This window comes from Mya arenaria, chromosome 11, assembly GCF_026914265.1.
Source record: "Mya arenaria isolate MELC-2E11 chromosome 11, ASM2691426v1".
Classification (NCBI taxonomy): Eukaryota; Metazoa; Mollusca; class Bivalvia; order Myida; family Myidae; genus Mya; species Mya arenaria.
The window spans coordinates 60382783-60403734 of record NC_069132.1 but is presented as its reverse complement, the minus strand read 5'-3'; the positions used below and the strand labels follow the sequence as shown (position 1 = coordinate 60403734).

At 33.1% G+C, this 20952-nt stretch overlaps 2 protein-coding genes, 1 long non-coding RNA gene and 1 pseudogene across 4 annotated transcripts; 1 reads left to right on the top strand and 3 right to left on the bottom strand.

Moving 5' to 3' along the window:
- Nucleotides 1-1523: 1523 nt before the first annotated feature.
- Nucleotides 1524-3863, bottom strand: LOC128208812 (uncharacterized). 2 transcript variants are annotated; one of them, XR_008256895.1, is made up of 4 exons: nucleotides 3762-3863; nucleotides 3138-3243; nucleotides 2849-2910; nucleotides 1524-2475 (listed from the first exon to the last, which is right to left on the bottom strand). It is a non-coding gene; the product is annotated as an uncharacterized LOC128208812 (long non-coding RNA). The 2 variants fall into 2 exon arrangements; XR_008256894.1 differs by having other exon boundaries at nucleotides 2853-2910.
- A 1936-nt stretch (nucleotides 3864-5799) lies between these two features.
- On the top strand, nucleotides 5800-7950 carry LOC128208664 (uncharacterized; annotated as a pseudogene).
- A 6734-nt stretch (nucleotides 7951-14684) lies between these two features.
- LOC128208811 (uncharacterized) lies at nucleotides 14685-17462 on the bottom strand. The gene is made up of 6 exons (XM_052912433.1): nucleotides 17312-17462; nucleotides 16816-16952; nucleotides 16551-16696; nucleotides 16069-16298; nucleotides 15314-15465; nucleotides 14685-14941 (listed from the first exon to the last, which is right to left on the bottom strand). The coding sequence occupies exons 1-6, from the start codon at nucleotides 17317-17319 to the stop codon at nucleotides 14844-14846; spliced, it is 771 nt and encodes a 256-aa protein (XP_052768393.1). The 5' UTR covers nucleotides 17320-17462; the 3' UTR covers nucleotides 14685-14843.
- A 1944-nt stretch (nucleotides 17463-19406) lies between these two features.
- LOC128209246 (uncharacterized) lies at nucleotides 19407-20414 on the bottom strand. The gene is made up of 3 exons (XM_052913197.1): nucleotides 20198-20414; nucleotides 19923-20014; nucleotides 19407-19805 (listed from the first exon to the last, which is right to left on the bottom strand). The coding sequence occupies exons 1-3, from the start codon at nucleotides 20257-20259 to the stop codon at nucleotides 19627-19629; spliced, it is 333 nt and encodes a 110-aa protein (XP_052769157.1). The 5' UTR covers nucleotides 20260-20414; the 3' UTR covers nucleotides 19407-19626.
- Nucleotides 20415-20952: the final 538 nt, after the last annotated feature.

Genomic DNA, 20952 nt, shown 5'->3' with positions numbered 1-20952 from the left:
AAATATCAGTTTAGATTTGAAAACAACCAGAATCAGACCTGAATCATTGTATTAATATAATTAAAGCTACACCGGCCAACGATTTTACAACTTTGTCTTTTTTCCAAACGCCCAAGGTTCAAGGCCTTCAACGAGATACACACAGCTTTATAAGACAAAACATCTGGGGTGCGTTTCAGATAGATTTTACGATATGCCATTATCGTAAATTTACGATCATAATAACGACCAACTTAACGATAATCATAAAGGCGTTTCAGAAACGTCTCGTAAACTCTCCGGTCGTACGTAAAAAAATAACGATAAAGCACAGCGTTAAAGCGAGTGACCCAGTCTGAAGTGAAATGACGTTACGTCATATTAACCTGATGAGCGCACCCGTCTTTTTTAATAATAATAATAATAATAATAATAATAATAATAATAATAATAATAATAATAATGATAATCTCTTGAAGGGAATCAATTAATGTAACTCTCCTTTTTATAATGATTGACACAAATAATACAAACTCGTGATCTCTATTCTGCTATTTATGTTACATTTGTATCTTAAGTACATCATCATCCGGGATTTTTTGTGATGGAGGCAGTGGCGGGTTTCGACGCTCATTTTAAAATTTGTGTAATTATAATGAAAATTGGACAACAACAAAATACGTTTTTTTCAGGCTGGTAATTTTAATTTAAATTCGTCTTTGATAAGTGAAATATTATAGTATGCGTATTATGAATGTTCTGTAAAGTAAATGCAAACGTGCAGAATGGTGCTGATGATGATAGTCACGATGATGCGACGACAACGGCAATGATAATTTAATAATAATAATGCGACAACGACACTATCATGATGATGCAATGACGACGATAGTGATAATGCGGCGACGACGAAGACTAATATTATGAGTATTATAATAATAATACGGCGACGACACTATCATGATGATGCAATGACGACGATAGTGATAATGCGGCGACGACACTATCATGATGATGCAATGACGACGATAGTGATAATGCGACGACGACACTATTATGATGATGCAATGACGACGATAGTGATAATGCGGCGACGACACTATCATGATGATGCAATGACGACGATAGTGATAATGCGGCGACGACACTATCATAATGATGCAATGACGACGATAGTGATAATGCGGCGACGACTACGACGAATATTATGAGTATTATAATGATAATGCGACGACGACGACTAAGATGATAATGATAATAATATTGATGATGAACCACGGCAATGATACTAATTATGATGTGACGATGACGACAATGATCATGACGAGATGATGATATGTAGATGTTGCTGATAGTTGATGACGAAAGTGGTGAAGTTGGTGGTGGTGGTTGTTGTGGTGAGTGCGGTGGATGATGATGATGATGATGATGATGATGATGACTGATTCCAATCATCAACAACCGGCCTTAGTTCGGATAACGAGTAAAGTTCATCCGTTTATGCACCAAAACTGTGACTGAGAGTTATTGTATTGGGAAATAGTTTGAAAATACAACTTTGACCGGTTGGATTTTTTGTATGAAGACAAATCATAAATCCATCTTTATTGTGTCAGTTTTAACAGTTTAATAAACAGCATTTCAGATCCATTCAAAATACATGATAAAATCTACATTTGCAGACATGCTTCAAATACACAAAATTACTAAAAGAAATACAGCTATTTTACAAGCTCGTCTCATCAAAACACATTATTCAACAAAAAGTATCTTAACTGGTGCAGATTGCCATAGTGGTTAAGTGTTCAGAGTTTCATGCAAATATTATCTATTATCTATTTCAATCATGTTATTATATACACTGGAGTATACACTTTATGTAGCATTCTGTGTTTATACACGAGCCAGTCAAAGTAAAAATAAATGTATTCAGAAATATCAAAAGATGCACTTAATTTCTATAAAAAGATAGTATGAATGTTTACATGATCAACCATGGTAGTGTGTGTTTTATATATTATCATAAGTTTGAATAAATGAATCATTTAGATTTTCCTATATTATTCAGAAGTGTTTTAATCCTTAGAGGAAACATGAACAACTGGATATACATCACAGTTGAAACTGCATAAATATATATATATATATATATTTGGAAAATCTAATGCCAATGGCTTTTAAATGCCAAGTCAAACTTAATGATAAAATAAAATAAATAAGAAATTTCATTTCAAATAATGAAGGTTACACACAAATGTCTCACTGCCTATTTAACAGTTTAAAGTTTTATGTTGTGTTTGGATATGCAATTAATTTCAGGTTCTGTGTCAATATATCTGTTGTTATCTGCTGTGTCTGGTATCTCCAGTGAATATAGGTATAAAGTACTGTTCTGACAAAGTCTCCTAAAACACACTGGAACCTTTAAGGTGAGTATCTTGAAGACTGATTGTGAGCATATTCTAAGTGTTTGAAACCTTGTGATTTTTCAGTGTCCTGAAAGAGACAAAAAGTTATAAAATATTGTTTAATACAACACAATATAATACATTTATGAAAACGCCTTTTAATGGTTAAACTACAAGAAACACATAACTTACATTCCCATTTTTCAACTGAAATAGTTGGATATTTTATGAAAATTATTGTCTTTTTAAAAAAAATAAGTAGGGTATTTAAGAAAACATGAAAAACACCATTCTGGTGACATTTTATTTCTTGTTTAATGTTCATATAAGTTAAATAACAATTAAGTTATACCAGTTAACTGCTCAAAGTAAGATGCCCAACATTGTATCAATATAAAATTCATCTTATTGTATTATTCATACAATTGGTTTATATCCTATTGCATTTTATCATTTCCTACCTACTTTTACATTTCCCTCCATTGCCAGCTTGAAGCATTCCTGATAGTTTTCTATCACCAGCCTGAAATAATTAACTAAAACAATATTTAACAAGCAAAAAAACTAAAACATAGAATATCATTAAGCATCTGTACATAGCCTGTGCATTAACTGCAGGTACATAATATGGTTTTGCAGTTTAGTTTCTACATTTACAGTTTAGTCCTTATGACAATGTGCTCATATGTTGAATATACCTCCATTATTATTCATAAAACCAACATTAGAATTTAATTCCCTTTTCCATACCATTATTAAACAGAGGTCAATGAAGAGCACAGCATTTTCCACCAAGACCATGTCTTGTCATTTTTCATTTCAGTTTATATTGTACACTTGGCATCAAATGGTATGACTGAAAAAGACAAGAATTTGAAAACTCACATGTGTTCATATACTAAAAAGTTCTACATAAACCATATGATACCTTACTAAAACAAGTTTCAATTACAAGTAAAGGTGAATTAAAATGATTACATTGTCACCTGATAGTGTCCATGGTATTAAAGTAGCCAATAATCAACTTATTTGTTGTGACAGTGTTGTTTACATTACTGTACAGTATCTACATTTACATATTTAGCATCAGTTTTAGATGTGTAAAAATAATTATGTTATATCATGACATGATAAAATGGTAACACTGTTTAATAATTCACTGACTACATGCCACAAAGACCGGTTATATTACAACAAAATATGTACAGGCATTTATTTATCCGAATTAAAAACCATCCGAAATAGAAGAATTTCAAGAAAATGTTTTAGAGGACATATTAAACAGCAATGAAACCAAATCAAATTCAACATCATATTCCATGTTTTAGATGTACACAATATCAGCAAATTAACTAAATATAACAAAAAGCTTACATCTTCTACAGTTAAAATCCTTTTTTGACAGAACGGCGGAAATAGAACATTTTCGTACTGTTTTCAGCTATTTTTAGACATAGTTTGAAAATTCCACACCAGCGAACATGCTACACGCAAAATTAAACTCTCAAATGTTAATAAAAAGTAAAAATATACTTTGATATGGAGAAAATCTTCATCCGCCATCTTGATCGTTAAGTTAACGAGTGCCTCTTACCGGTCGTAGGTTTACGAGCAAAAATAACGATAAAGCAGGTGCACGTTGCGTCTCTGAAACGGTGCGGATCGGTAATTTTGGTCGTACTATTAAAATCAGCTAACGATCGCCTTAACGATCGTCTCTGAAACGCACCCCAGATAACATAAACATTTTAAAATTGTTATCAATTTGTATTCAGACTACTGATTTGGAACTATAAATGAATAAAATGTTCAGTGTAGAGTTCAACCCGGGTTACGAGAAATCAACTTCATGCTTACGCAAACATTTATCAATAGGAGAAAAAAAGATATGATACAGTGACAACTAGAGGCAGGGACAAGCCCATAGTCAAACATTGACATACAAACCCTGTTAAAAGACACTAGGTTTAAAGTACTTTAGATTTGCAAATACGATTCCACAACAATTTGTGATAGGACATAAATTGTATTTGTGGAGATGTTAGTTTAAATTTCAATTTTGAACACGTTCATTTTTATTAATTTGCGATAATTCCATGGTAATTATGTGATAATGTGCTGTTAAACTGATAGGTTTACCCGCATAACAGTGACAGTTTTTAAATGTGAAAATATACCTCTTTTTAATCACATTGTAGCATTTTAAAGTCTTGTGCATAAATCTAAACGAAACGCTCAATTGACATTGAAATTGAATATGTGTAAAGAACATACTTTTCTTTCAACAAGTATAGACCCTATCTTCCAAGATGACACCAAAACATTCTGTTTAATTGGCACAATTGGTTGGCGTGTTACATTGTAGCATTGTTTTAGGTAGTTTTTCAAAGAAGTGTTTTGTCGAAATAAAATATTCATAACAGTGGGTGAAGCGACTTTGAATATGATTTATTCCGCATTTACTTCAAATATGTTCCTGTTTTTTACGGAATTGTGAAATGTCTATTTGTATACATTCTGATTCTGGTTTCCTCTCTTAATGTTATAGTTCTTTAACATTGACAAATCGAAATTTTCAAGATATTATCATTTTAATGAATTTTGTCTTGTTTTACTTTGAATACAAGTAAATGTAGCCCTTGTTGTTCGACCCCTTGTGCGTATTCTTAAATATATGAAATTAGAACAAAAATTTGAAATCCATAACAAAAAAGGACAAAGGGAAACCTAGTAACTACAACAAAATTTAAACAAACCTTTCAAATCAAAAGCGTATATTCGTAGTAGATTTTCTGTATTTAATAAAATTCAAACCCCTTTTTTCTGTATCCTTTGATACCAAAAAAGTATATAACGAGATTTCCGCCATACATTTCTTAAGGATATAGCTTTTGTTAACAAATTTAAGAACCCTCCTTGTTATTAATTAGCGGTACTGACTTTCAACAAACTTTCAACAGTCCGGGATACACCCTGAAATAAGAATAAACAAATTGGGAACAAGTAAGCTTTTTGCGTCTATTAAACATAAACGGTCGATTATAGTTAGTCGGATTCGTCATTAAACCTAATATAACTACATGCAATGTCGACTACGATAACGGACTACGTGTTTGACTATCATACGCCTTTGTTTTTTTTCTAGACTGACCTTAAACTTCATTTAAATGTATTTACATGCGCAATACCTGTATGACTTGTTACCTGCAAAAAATGTTTACATCATGGAATTTTGAAAATAAATCGGAAGTCAGAATACCAAGAAAAAAATTAGTTTATACACTTTAATCTGGGCTTCTAGTCAGTATACTTCCCGGTGCGAAATAACATGGTTTTATTCTAGACCAACCTTAACCGACTATGAAAGGCTAATGTTGTAAACAGCTCATATCTTGTGACCAAAATAGTTTGACATGCGTAGTACCTGTCTGATTTGTTACCAATAAATAATATATCATTTCAAGGACTCTTGAAGAACAAAACGAAAGTAATAATACCTAGAAATTTAAAAAAGTGACGTTATTTTAGATGTTTTATCGATACATGGAAAACAGCTGCCATTGCACATACTTCCCGGGAATAAATAACTGTTACTATCTGATAGAAATTGAGGATGAGCAGGTATGGCCTTTTAATATTTTCTGTTTGATTTATGAATGGTTAAATGTTCACGACCAGAAAAAGCAGTATATCTATTTTTATCAATGTATAGTTATAAACACTCCGATCTGATTCAGGTCAAATCAGTCTTACGGAGTGTATGATGTGTTGAACTACGAGAGGTCAGATGATTACCAGAATCCAACACAAAGAGCGTCCGTTGGTCCATATCGGGACCAACCGTACAACCAGCACTCTTTTCCCCAAGGTGCGGCCTATTGTGAAGAAAATCCCCATTACAGCTTTCATGGACAGGGCAGTCCAGCAGAGCCTACAAGGTCCAGTTCGTACTCAATGCGTACCGGACGAGAATCAAGCCAGTTGCAAGAGCAACTTCAGCGTCAGAGATCGAAGGAAGGCGAGTAAACTGCTTAAATATCTGTCGGTGCGATGTTTCAAACGTTTTATGATTCGAATGTCACTTTTAATTTCATTTTTTCAGCAAGCAAACAGATGTTAAGCACAGTTTATGGAAATGCGATTTCAATGCTTGAAGAATTTGAAAGTAGGGAACAACATGGTCGCCACTGACTTCCAAAGTCCAATATTCCTATCCCAGACCAGACGCAGAAAAGCAAGGAGGATGTAAGTATAGAAGTCAAAGACGTTTAGATATAACTTAAACGCTGTTATTGTATGATTCAATGGAATCATGCCCACTTTATTCCTTCTCAAGTCTGATCTAAGACCACCACCACCACCATCAAAATCAACACCACAACCACCACCACCAAGATTACCAACCGCAACAACAGAAACAGCAAGAACAACAACGCGTAAAGATCAATATTGTTTTCAAAAGTATCAATCATTGAGTTTCTTTTCCGCACGCACATGTGTTTAACTATGATATATCACATAGATTCAGAGTGTGTTGGAAACCCAGCTCATGTGTTTATAAACTTAAAGGAAATCGTGTCCAGCCGAGGCTCGCGACGAATTGCTGGATGTTCTAAAGAGGAAAACGATCCACTGGGCATCTGTGCGTGAGGAAAACAATTGTCCTAGGCAAAAAATTGACAAGTATGCCGCTCAGATCTACGAGATTCTAGACAAAGGGAAGACTGACCATGCTTTTAATCATCGCCGAAGGTTAGGATACGCAAATGTTTTGTAAAAGCAATTGTTAATGAGCATATCATATTTGATTGAGATGTCATTTATTGTAAAATACTAATTTTTCTGTTTTTTTCTTAGCCCAGTCATCACCGAGAGAACGATTCGTGAATCAATGCCACACATCATGAAAGGAAAACATGATCAAAAGAAGCTTGACAGACAATTTCGGGACGATAGAAACAGAATGTCTCCTGCTGTGAGACGTGCTACAGGACGCAATGCTGTAAAATTAGGTAAATACTGCTGAACGATTTAAAAACAACAACAACAACAACAACAACACTAGTTTATCGTCAATTATATACATTATCCATTATGTAACTCAACTATCATCGTAATTAAAAAAAATAAAACGATAGTCGAGTTTCAGGGAGATCACGAATTGAAAAGGAAAATCCGCAACTGAAGCCGTCACTCGACCGCGATGCTCAAGCTGATGACTACTTCGACAATAAATAATTGGAAAATGCCAGTCATGGAAAAAATATTCCTTTTTATTGCATTGAATTTAAGTGTCTTTCTTCACTTTTTGACAATTTCACCTTGTTTTCTTTCCAATTTAATAGTGAGTGACAGTGTAAATAAAACAAACTAATAATGTGTTTATGCACCATATTTGTTGATTAAGTTTATTAGAAGCTATGCTTTGATAAATACATAATTTATTGATGCCCGTCCATATCGGGGCTAAATTAAACCTTTGTATATGTATATAAATATTGTGTTGATTGGTGTTTCTTTCTCTTTGAGTCTTGCTTTTATAAATAAAATATATCGTTTTCAATTTCTTGTTTTAACTTGACAAATTGCATGCCTAAGGAATTTTATTTAGCCTGATATCAACGAACACAGCCATCAAGGGAATAATCGTGATTCAGTTTGTATATATTTATAAAGCACCTTGTTTAACTCAGTATTTATATAAACTATAAAACGACATTCAGAGAAACACCACCTATAATATCGCTATAGATTGAACACACAATAGAAACTACAGAAAAATACTCTACTTTAAAGATAATTCGGTTAAGAGATGCAAGGTTCAAGGAATTACAGACACTGAGAGAGACAAACACAAGGTTTCACTGCAACAAAGACAGAAAACTTATATGTACATTCATATCTGTATAACTGAAACAACTGAATAAATGTTGAAAACGGACTAAATTATTAATGTATTGATTATTGGGGGAAGCACATAGGACACATTACAACACCTTTTGATTACTATTGGATGTTCAAGATCCCTAAATCATGGAAAGGGCAGCGCACACGAAGCAATTTTATATGAAAAATCAAACAATAATACATTAATAAAGAATCGTAAAAAGGAGTAGCAGTAGGATAACAATATTGTTTTCTAATCTATACGGGATAGCAATAGTCAAATATCTGCTATGATATTGATAAATATAGCAATAATATCAAAATATAAAACAGTCAAGATACACTTTACGTTGAGTAAACGCGTGGAACATACAATAAAACATAATTTAATTTACAAATTCTCTGCAGGATTTATCATTTCTCGAGCGTTTAATATATACAACTTTCTTAAATCTCAACTTAAAAGTTTCTCACCGAAGGCAGTACATTCAAGAACATGAATTTAAAGAAAAAGAAAGTTGTATGAACTCATCAATTAACTTCAAATCCGAAACGCCCAGATACAAACATCGCCAGCACATTGGTTAACCTAGAAAAGACAAGAGACAAGCAGAAAAACTATTGCAATCTAGATGAAAGTTCAGAAATTGTAATTTCGAAATTCATGATTGAACAGGTATTCATTTTGCACTGACTTACAACGGGTATTTCAAGCAGGTAAATTCAGTTGTTTTAAAGCGCTCATCCTAACGTTTGCAAACAATTATTTAATCAATAAAATAACTAATATAACTATTTTAGCAGAACTCGTTAACTTTGGTGTACACCAAAAGACATCTAGAGAGTGGATTAAAATATTAGATACTGAATAAACGATTTGTTTTTATAAATTTGTAAAGAAACTAATATAATATAGGTGGAACACATATACACGTGATTTACTATTTAAAAATCTACTAGTTCTAAGAGTTTTAACGTAGTTGTCTGACGACCAAAATGTTAGATATCGAGCGATAAGCATTTACAACTTAAATAGAGAAAGCTACGTCCGCATTGCCTTCAGCCCTTGATAAGCAGGGAAAACGGAAAATTTATTTGAGTCACTATATTTGAATTGAAAATTTACATGCAATAGAAACTTCTAGTTCCTTGAAATTTACCTTCCTGGTAGGGAAATTGTCTGCGGCATTGTGAAAAACCGAATCCATATTTATTTTCATACAATAGTTTAACCTTCAAAGTAGCCTGATATCGCCGATATAAACATGTTAACCCTCGTCATATGACTATCATTTTAATTGATGTGTTTATTATAGCGAGTTTTCATGTGATACATTAATGTGTTTTAAACTGAAAATTTGATTCCAGTATTTTCTATTTAACACGAAGGCTTTGATTTTAAGCATCCGGGTAAAACAGTACCTGGTCTTACAATATTATACTAGCAACTTTTTTCTATAGAAATACTGAAGTGCTCAGTGCTGAATATACACACACATTAATATACTTCTGAATTTGTTTAAACTGACAACTTAAAACATATACGTACATATTTACTGGAGAAAAGTGAATACTGAAATTCATCAACATTACCAAAGCGAATGGGTGGCACTCTCGGACTTTAAGTGCCCATCAAGGGATTGTAACTCAAGGTTATTATTTTAATAAATACGATAACATTAATTAATCAATGCATAAATACAAATTATTTTACAAAATGTGTAATTGAAACAGATCACGCAATGCTGTTTAAACTTAAAATTACTAAGAAATATAATATAATATGTACGTCAATAAAGATTTTTGTAATACCGAAATCAGCATTCACATTGAAATTACAGAGCGTTTTCGAATTAAATTCAATATGTTTTCTCGTTTATAAGATGAAAAGTAAAAACATTTTGATATTTTTATAACTAATGAGTATATTTGATATAAACTTTTCAGAGACAACTGGGTCTGCAATAAGGACGGGAAGGCCATCTACATAAATGAGGAGGGAACAATGGAATGTTTCCCTGGAACACATACAGGTGTTTTATTGCAATATAACAATATTTCTGGCAGTTGCTTATCTTTTCGGTTTTCATTTTTTCCATTGAGAACGTTTAGTACAAAGTCACATTAAAGCATCACACAATGTTTATGTACATGCTTTTATATATATATTAGGAAAGATTGTAGAGTGGGGATGGAAATGCAGCAAGGACTGTCACCAGGGGGAGTATTTCAAAGCTGACTTTGAAGGGTTTTGCTTTTCGTTGTCCATGGCAATACAGTTTGCTGGAAAACGTGGAAGTGAGTGGGCTGCTTCATTGATACGGGCACTTGGAGAGCAATATGATAGATAGAAAACAGCAACAACATAAAAAACAATGATGCAAAAATATATTTATTTGTTTAACCTCTAATTAACTATAAAACTTTTTTTTTAAATCGTGCATACGCTACGATGAATAAATATCAACATTATCTGTTTTGCTTGTTTTCCGAACAAAGCGTAACAAAAAGCGCTTCCCACACTTATATCATGACATTTCACACTTTTGAAGTAGCGTTCGTTTGATAAACCAGAAACAGCAGGTACTTGTTCCAAGAAATGCAAAAAGTAAACATTGAATCCCTCAGATTAAAGAACGTACGGTGAAAACGGTAACAATCGGCCTGTAGATATTTAAATAGAAATCAAATCATGCAATAATGATTTAGTTAGTGAAAATACCCAGAATAGGAAGTTTATTAAATTCGTAAAATCTTGTTTCGTTTTGATATAACAGGTATTTTGATTTTTCAAGTATGATCTGCCAATCTCTTTCGTCCTCTGTGTTTTAGTGCGTAATTTAATGTTTGTCAACTGATGTTACAGAACTTCCTTTATTCACAATTCTGCTTAAAAGCTGCAATCTCACAGATTTTTCAAGTATGATCTGCCAATCGCATTCGTCCCCTGTTTTTTAGTGCGTAAGTTAATGTTTGTCAACTGATGTTACAAAATTTCCTTTATTCACAATTCTGCTTAAAAGCTGCAATCTCACAGATTTATCATTTTTACAGCTTTTTTTTTAATTTTTTGTCTTCGAACAACAAAAGTGATTTTGCTAAACAATGATAAAAAATTGCTCACATAAGATCAGATCGCAGAATTTCATATTTCTTTTCGAAAATTAATGTTTTTCATTGATCTCAAACATAAAAAACCTGCGATCTATTCTTTGTATGCAATCTTAAATAACTGGTTTCCATGCATTTTCGAAAATATGGCTTGTTTCATGACAAAAATAGACGAAAAATCGTTTCAAGCTCGAACGGCGGACCACTCAAGGTTTTTTAAATTCAAAATCTACCCTTTATCGCACCTGTTTTCAGGCAAGCCTTAATTTCAGCTTGAAAAGCAATTGTTTAATTTCTATGTTCGTCCTTATCTATATCATAAATTCAAGTTTCGAGTTTCAACTTGAAACTATATAACAAATAGACTGACAGTTTATGCGATGATGGTCGTTAAATCGATCACAGGTATTCAAAGGGCGATATAATTAAATAGCATAGCTATCGTTATTCGGTCATGCATTTCAATGGCTTGATATGCATTAATTAGTAAGTTGAATGACTGAATTGCTGACAAATGATCATAGATAATATATCTCAATAAACTGGTTCTATTTTAATCTGACCTGTAGTATGTATATAGAATTCGGATGCCTTGAGTCATGTACATACAGTACTCCATTATAGGATGGTTGTCTGTATTTAATAATAGTTAATCATGCCGTATAAACTGTTTCAAAGCTGATTTTGAATAAACCAGCGTGACATATTGTAATACACCCATTATAGAAAAACTGTAAGAGCATATTTTGAATTTCAACAACGGGGTTCAAAGACTTACTGTATGAAATTCGTCATGTTAATACCTTTGTGGAAAATTAAATGCTATTAAACAGTACCTTTTTACAGAATAAACAGGACATGTACAATTTCAATGAGAAATTTCGAAAATCGTTATCTTTATTTAAACTACATAATCATGAATTATACATTAGGCGTTTATAAATAAAAACAGAGTGATAAAACAATCATCTTTGAACGAGGTCGAATACTGCTAACAATTTGCTTGCGATTTTTACAAAAATGAATTCTTCATTGAGTGGATAGGTGCCACATCGTACTACGGATTATATCTTATTACTGCATCTGCCTGTTAACGACAATTAGTATGGCGGCCCAATTTTAATTCCTGCCAGTTACCGAAATTCAGCATGTCATGGTGGCCAATTTTTATACCCGTTTTAAAATATAAAATTATATCTTGTTAGTTTTAAAATCTTTTTTGCATCACAAACGAAATGTTCAATAGTATATTACCCAAAATACAAAGCTAAAATATACTCATGAGTATCTTTATTATTATTTATTAAAAAGGTATGTGATTTGTTATTAAGTCTACACTTTACTAGAAGGGTAATTGTATCCATCTATTAATTAAACAGGAAGAGGTTGCGTTTTCAGGTGTATAGTTACGGTTGATTAGACGTAGTTATATGAAACAGAATCCAAGGCATACTCAGTGAGGTAAACAACTTTCGGTTTATCATAAAAAATTATCTTCGATTTTCCACGAACATTTTGATTTCATCTCTTATATTTGTCTATGATCACATAAAAAGTGTTGGGTCTATTTTCATCTCTTATAAAGTTTAAGGTGATACAACTTATAATGTATGCCTTTTTCATAACGTGCCAAGAATATCAGTTGAAATCCACTAAAACAACAGTGTACTCTACACATTTTAATTGATGATAAATTGCTTTTCTTCAGAGAAAAAAGTATTCATATTTCGAAGCTTCATTTAAACATAAACCTTCATTTGTCTATAAACGATAATTATTATGGATATGCTAAACACATGATTAACAGGGTGAGCGAATAACTGGTACGGGCAAAAGATGATCCTTGACCAGTTAAGTTTTGTTTAAGTAATGTATGCCTATTTATTTTCACATAGTATGCATTGTTTGGAGTCTTGCGTATTAAATATACTTTGTAACCTTCAATGAATGGTATTGTTGTTATATTTTGGTGCCTTTATTGACATTTGATTAAGAAATCAACTTCTTTTCACTGACGCAGAAGTGTAAATGCAAATGAGCTAATTGTACCTATTATACATATGTCATATACGAATTCACTATATAAATATTCAAGTTGGCCGAATATGCCCAATATTTGAAAAATATGATTTCCCCATTGTATGTTTTAGATGGTGGGGAATGAGCATACTCTATGTTATTAATGAATTATACAACTAACATATCGGCCATGTACCATGATAGAAAATCACGTTCCTGTGGATAAAGACGAACATACAATGTCGGTTTTTAGTACAATGATGCTTTTTATTATGAAACTCTATGATCATACAGTTTTAAACCTTTTATTTTATAAGGCAGACCGTGTGGGATATTTATAGTTTCTAACAATGACTGAATCGTACCTTTGAATTTTTTTTGCATTAGGTGCTCTGAATTGTTTCCTTCCGTCTGCAGATAGAGTTGGGATCTCTAATCATAGAAGTACTTGGGGTTTACCTATATCTTTATTATTATTTATTTTATTGATACGTTTCCTCAAGTTAATGCATACTTTGATAAGATTTACCTTTTGCGTTTTATCTTTATTAAGGATTGTTGGGATAAGAGTGAGGTTTGTGCACATAAATAGGTTTAACCCCCCAGTAAATTTACATTTTACTGACCGTTCCAAGGCGGTACCTAACAATTCTTGCTAAACATACCTATTTTTTGTATATATAGAATGTAGGCACTGCGCTGTTTGTGGAGTTTTGTGCTGTTCTTTTATGTTCCTTGTCTGTGATTTTGTGTTCTATATCTTTGGCGTTTGCCCAGTGCCACTAAACCGGGTTTATGTTTAAACTTTTTGCTACTGAGCTTGTTTCTGTAGCTTTTTGCATAAATATTAAAGCAGAAACAAAATGTCTATATTGTACATGATCATACAATGGGAACTACAGGAACAGTCAAGTGTTCAACATGTTTATGAATAACCTGATTAGAGGCACAATGTCAAAGTCTAAGCGATATCCACGAAGGGTCACACGAAAAACATATCATTTGGTCGATCAGTAGCTTCATTTGAAAATTCTCGAATATCTAACTGTTTATGTTTTGTTTGATTATAAATGGAGTTGAGTAAATTTAGTTCATTGTATGCTAGGCTAAATCTGTTTGCCTTTAATCAATATTATCGTTATTATGGATGTTGTTCCTGTATTTCAATTGTGTTTTTATCTCACCAGCATCAAATTCAATTTCCGCTTCGTAAGTTTTGACACAACATGAAATAAAATTACCACACGCTCCATATCTACCGGTAACAAAACAGTGGACAAATAAGCTTTGCATCTTTATTCCAAACAATTTACACAATTAACACAGGAAAATTATGTTAAAGCATAAAACTCACTATCCTATGATGTACAATGAAGAAAGGCAACAACAATAATAGATGTCAGAAAAATTGTTCCAAAGAACAGTTCATGGTTTCATCGTTTATTTCATATCAACTTGACACTCGCGACTTAGGCGCTCTAAATCGCTCAGAACTTCATGCTTCATGTTTGGAATTGTATGCACAATCCGGTCGGCGCCTGTAAAAGAATGAGAATTCAACACAAATACTTTAGTTATCAATTGGACATGATCTATGTAAACACATAACAAGTAAAACGGATTCAAAACGGATTCAATCTATTTCAAAGGAAAAGCTAAATCGATTGAAATAGAAACACGAGGCTACAGTGTTATTTGTTTTGATTAACGCGTTCTTTATTTAGTTTAGACATGCATGACATTCTATTTCTGGAACTAATCTAAACTCAAAGATGCAAATAATTCTTAAATCTTTTCATTATTTGAGTCTTATTTATTTGAAGGAACATTTCCGCAGTAGTATCTTCAGAGTAAGACTTATGACACTTACTCCTGCCTTTGTTGAAAAATGCTATTCTACAGTATCTTACCACCAGAAATGTTCCTTGAGCGACGAGTGTATGGGCATGTCGCTGTCTTTGCTCGATTGTCTTTAAATTCTCTGTCCAGTTCCATTTGGTCATGTTTGCCACTCATAATGTACGGCAAAGTTTCTTGAATAGTGCGTTCGGAAACCTCGGGACTGTGAATGCAAAAGGATGATTATAAAAAATTGTGTCATTTGTATATAAGCATTTAAGTGACTAAAATCTCTCAATCCGGATTATTCAAAATGATAAGGTTAATCATTCAAAAATGGAAAACGATAACGTATTTCTTGTTAAGGCTAACATTTGGGCTCGGATGTTTCGAAAACAGTAGTTTAGGTAGTATAACAGGTGCCTTACGCATGTACGGAGGAGCGACTTAACGTAAATTAACTTAATTTACCCGAAACATGTTATATTTGATTTAATTTGTAACTGACTGCTTAGATTTGTTTTAAAAACTGGATTGTTTAAGCGCCGAAATAGTTATATTTAGCACTAAAAAAGATGTGAATGTTTGGTCGGAATGGACATTTAGGTTTTCCGGTTAATGAAATGCGGAGCGCAGTCGCGTCTCACCCAGGTTTGACCCCTGGTCTGGGCGCATGACAGTTTGGTTTCTGGTCACCAAGCCGCACACAAGTCTACACTATCGCGTAACATCGTGCCACAACAGTTATTACTAAAATGTTGTAAAACAAGTTTCACAATCCTTATATATACATCAGTTTAAACGTTTTCAGCTTATTTAGGGTTACCTTGGGCGATGATAGCAGTTGTGGTCAGACTTTCCGCGAACTAGTATTTCATAGAGTTGTGCCACGTAGATATCAGTTGATTGTCCATCACACTTCTCATCTGCGCGGAAACCAGCCCACTGCAGCACTCTTTTCTTCAACTCGTCGACAACTTCGTTTCTCACTTCCGCCGGGCAGGAGTTTGACTGTTTTTCAAACAGCAGGAGCTGGGTCTCAAGAATGTGCTTAATCTGCACGAACACATTCTAAGATTGTATCGTTTCATTCTGACTTAACATATTCCAGTACACAGTACATTTACGCCGTTTTAAAAGTAAAGATTAAATGTTTAGAAGTAAAATTAATTATTTTCATAATAATATAAAATATTCATTATACATATTGTTTAAGTGTTGTTTGTGGCATATATATGTTTGCTGAAATATATCTATTAGCGCCGATAGGTTAATGAAACCTAAGATATAAAAAATACAATTAATTACATCTTCATTTGACTTTCTGCTTTGGTCAGATATTTTCAGCCGGGACGATTCTAGAGGTGTGCACCAGTCAGGTCGCTCTCGTTGCTCAAATTCCTCTAATATGGCAATAACGTTGCAAAATACACCGTACAGCATTTGCTTACTGGCTGAAATGTTTAACAACCATTTTGACGCGAATTTTCAATTCTTAAAATGATATTCTTTAAGTGAATGACCACATTTAGAATAATATGGAGCAAGAGAATATTAAGAAAGCATAACTGACCTTCTTTCGAACGTTGCAATGAAACTTGATCCTGTTTCTGTGCTTCAATTCGATGGTCACCATGATCCCTTTCTGCTGGATACATGTAAGAGCCACTTCCCATGGCTGCCCCAACACCGCTGGAATCATTTGAATACCTGTCAATAAGATTATTGAATATGTTAGAAGATCCCATTGACTTACATTTTCCGATATTTGTCTGTAAATGTATAAATGAAAATACGATGAAGTTAATAAGTAAGATCAGAATAGTTGTAACTCTTGTCTGTATATATTCTGTTGAAAAGACACCAGCGGATGTCAATTAGACGAAGAAAAAATACTAATATATTTAGTTTGTAAAGATCGTATGCTATGCTTTAATGTATTAAAAACAATTCTCGAGCAAAGTTGTTTTCTGAAGTGTTTTCTTTCAACTTCAAAAGTGCAAACTATAAAAACAGAAGTTCAAAATGCATTTGAAGTCGCATTAAAATATGTTTTACGGAAAATATACCTGCTCATTGCTGTTGTTATCCAGCCAAGTTTACACTGCAGAAATTTAACAGAACAAACCACTTTTCGCAGCGTAAATTATCACGTGAGTCAGTTTAACCACCCAAGGCCAACAATTTATTGACGCAAACCTTCCACTGATACACTAAAATAACGAATACGTGGAAACTGTTTAACCTTCCTGTTCTTATTGTTATGACTTGTTTAAAATAAAATAATCGTAGCATAGTTTCTTGGTATTTAACTTGGACAATTTCGTGATGTCATATATAACCTTGAGAAAAGAGAATCCATTTTTCGAAATTACAGGTAGTGCATGCAATAACCCTTATTTGAACATCTGAGCAAATCTATTATGTCAATACAAATAAAACGAAAAATGCAAAGGGTATATAAGGCTCATTTTATTCTACGAACATTAAGATACTGTCTGCTTTTAAAAGTTTTTAAAGATAACGGCCATGTTGTTAGTTTTTCAACGCCAGATTCAACTCTAAACTATATCGAAGATAAATGTTTGTTTCAATTTAAGATCGTAATATATCTCACCGAGTGATCACCAAAAATATTATTGCACAAGTTGCGTAGCCAAGAGTTAAATATTGACTGTTGGTGTTCTGGAAGTGAAATATATATTGCTATCTGACACTTACACATTTTTTTTTCTTTTTATAATACTCCTAATCTTGGAATAAAATTCATTTAAAGAAAAAATGCACCAATTCGTATGCGCACGTAACGTCATTTTGGAAAATACGCCATTGAAATTGTTTCCAAGCCCAGTACGCACTGGCGTTGATTTGGACCCGAAAGCGGGCTTAAAATTTTTAAACAGTGAAACATATCAAATCGATTTAATTTATTCACTGATAAATCGCTTTAAGCCACCGGAACGCATTTAATAAAAGCTTATAAACTTTAACAGAATTATATTCTTTTTTGCATCGTGGTGGTATTAAAACCTTTTTGACTATTTGACATACAACCACTAATCGCTTTTTGTCTGTCACTTTTCTCACTACCTCTCCCACAAAGGGCGTACGTTGCTGGCGTATTTTCCTGAATATGTTTTTTTTTTCATTGAAAGGTCTTCACAAGAGAAGGCCGGAAATGTTAGAATACCGGCACTTTACGCACATCTTTTGTTGAGCTTGGAAAACAAAGACGTGGTTTGTAATCAAACGCTGACATACCGCACCCTGGCTAAGGCGTTCATTAGGAGTAAATTATTTCTGATTGTTTCTAACTGTTTATGTTCGGAACTTATATCAGAGCTCAAGCGACATGACATGGAAACACCAGATTGTTGGCATTGTATACCATCCTTTTTCTGTATCTGGTAAGTCATGGCGAATGTACCTAACTTAACTCGACTTAGAACTGTACTATATCAATTATAGATTTCTTCGCAAATGTTTAGATTGTTTTATTCTGAGTCAAGTTGATATGTGTGTTGTCAACGATTACGTAAATATAAATGAATTATTTGATAAATACATTATATTTCTATGATCAATATGGATTGCATTGTAATTCATTTGTTCCAATCTACTATTTTAACAACGTTCGCTCTTTGTTATGTCACAAATCAATCTGCAAACGTTTAGGTTAACTCTCGTCTAAATAGGTACACTGTTATTTATGTAACATAAAACAGCTAGATGGAAAATAAAACATGTCAGCTATCGCTTTGTTTGCTCGTCACAAACATCTAGTATTGTGGCCAAGGCCGGAGTGCTAACTTAATACACAGTCATTAAGATAACATGATTGATAACCAATTATTGGAAGATACCGAAGCAGGGTCTTTGAAGAACGAGGATGGCTAGTGGTTCCATGTGTGGTTCCATGTTGTTCTGAGAAGGAAAACTTTGATGCCGACTCCTGAATGAATGTCAACACTGAGGAGTGTGCGTTTGTGGATTGTGTAACCGCTGGCGAGGAATAATCACTAAACCGTATGCTAAAAATAGTATTGATTAAATACCTGACGTGAACCAATGAGATTTATCGATAAAGCTCGTACCATTCAATTGGATTATCGAAACTATCTCAATCACTTTGGCTTGCCCGATCATGAATGTACAAACATATAGCACACTTAAAAATGGACGTTTTATTGAAATGCCAGTTAATCAATTAAAACAAATCAATAACAGTTATCAATACAGTTAGATAATGTAAATAAAGAAAGTATACACATGTATAATATGCAAGTGCACTAGATATAACAAAACAAGCTTGTCTGTCATGCATCCATTATATCATGTTGCAAACAGTTCATATCACTTTATTCTTATCTTTGTTGCATTCCGTTTATTTTCCATATTGTTTTCCCAGTTCAGTTATCAATGAGGCAACCCATTCACTGCCCATCTGGCCGGTTAGTTGGACAGCTTGGGATAAGGCAAATGTAAAGCCTTCTATATCAGCTTTGAAGTATTGGCCTTTATGAAAGTCACTTCCACACTTCCAGCCCCACTCACAGACATTACCTGTAAATGTTGTAATTAAAGCGATAAATGCGACATAGAAAACAAAATATGAACGTATTTTTTGTTATGAAATTTTAACATGAACCTCGATACACCTATATATATATATATAAATACCTGAATGAGTTCCATTTGAGCATGACATTTTTCCTCTTTCATTGATAAACATGTTTTGTTTGTCAGCTTTGCAGACCCAGGTAAGAGGATCTCTGAAAACAATACAATAATACAACTGTGAAACACAACCTTTGACATAAGAAGCATGAACAATTTTGCCTTTTGACAATAAATATTTCAAACAACCTGCAATAATACAGCAATCAAACTTCATTGTATTTAGTGGCAGTATGCTGCAACAATAACGGAAATAAAGATATTTTATAAAAACTTACTTTGATGGGCATTGTTTTGATGGACATTGAAAATCCTTCAACTGAACCCAAGTCATTGTCATGCAACACTATATTAGTTCGCATGTAAACATACAATGTCCAAATAAAAGTCAAAAAGGTAAACCGGTCATCTTTACATAAAGTTTAAAATTATAAGTTCAAAACGTTCTATTAAACAGTGTGGTGCAAGAATGAAATATTTGCAACTGCGTGCGAACATTTCTAATATTAAAGACGTGCAATTACATATCATTGGTGTTTTCCATATGCCAATGTATGGGAAACCAACAAAACTTTGTCCTGATTTCTAACCATTCCATGAATTACAATACAGGTATATAGCAAACAGGAAGAGTATTTTAATTCCATGAAACAAAAATGCGGTTATTTAAAGCTGTGTTCTAAGTATCTACGTGCGAACCCTCAATGACATGTTTACTTGTATAAGCAATTCAATATAAGTTTTTATATATCACCTGATAATCGAAGTACCAACTAATTTGATGTGCCATTTTAAAATTGGCCGAAATGACGGTCATGTTAAAAAATATCATTTTACTGTGTTATTTTCTGAAAACATACTGACATGATAAGAATTCCCCACAAACTGCATGCCCTTTCTACTATATTCTCCCTCTATTATTCAGTATTTTTTTAAAAACCAAGCATCCCCATAACAGAAAGTAGTAGATATATTTCACATGAATATATATTATAAAGATCTAGAACAACAACGAAGTGGCATAAGGCTAATG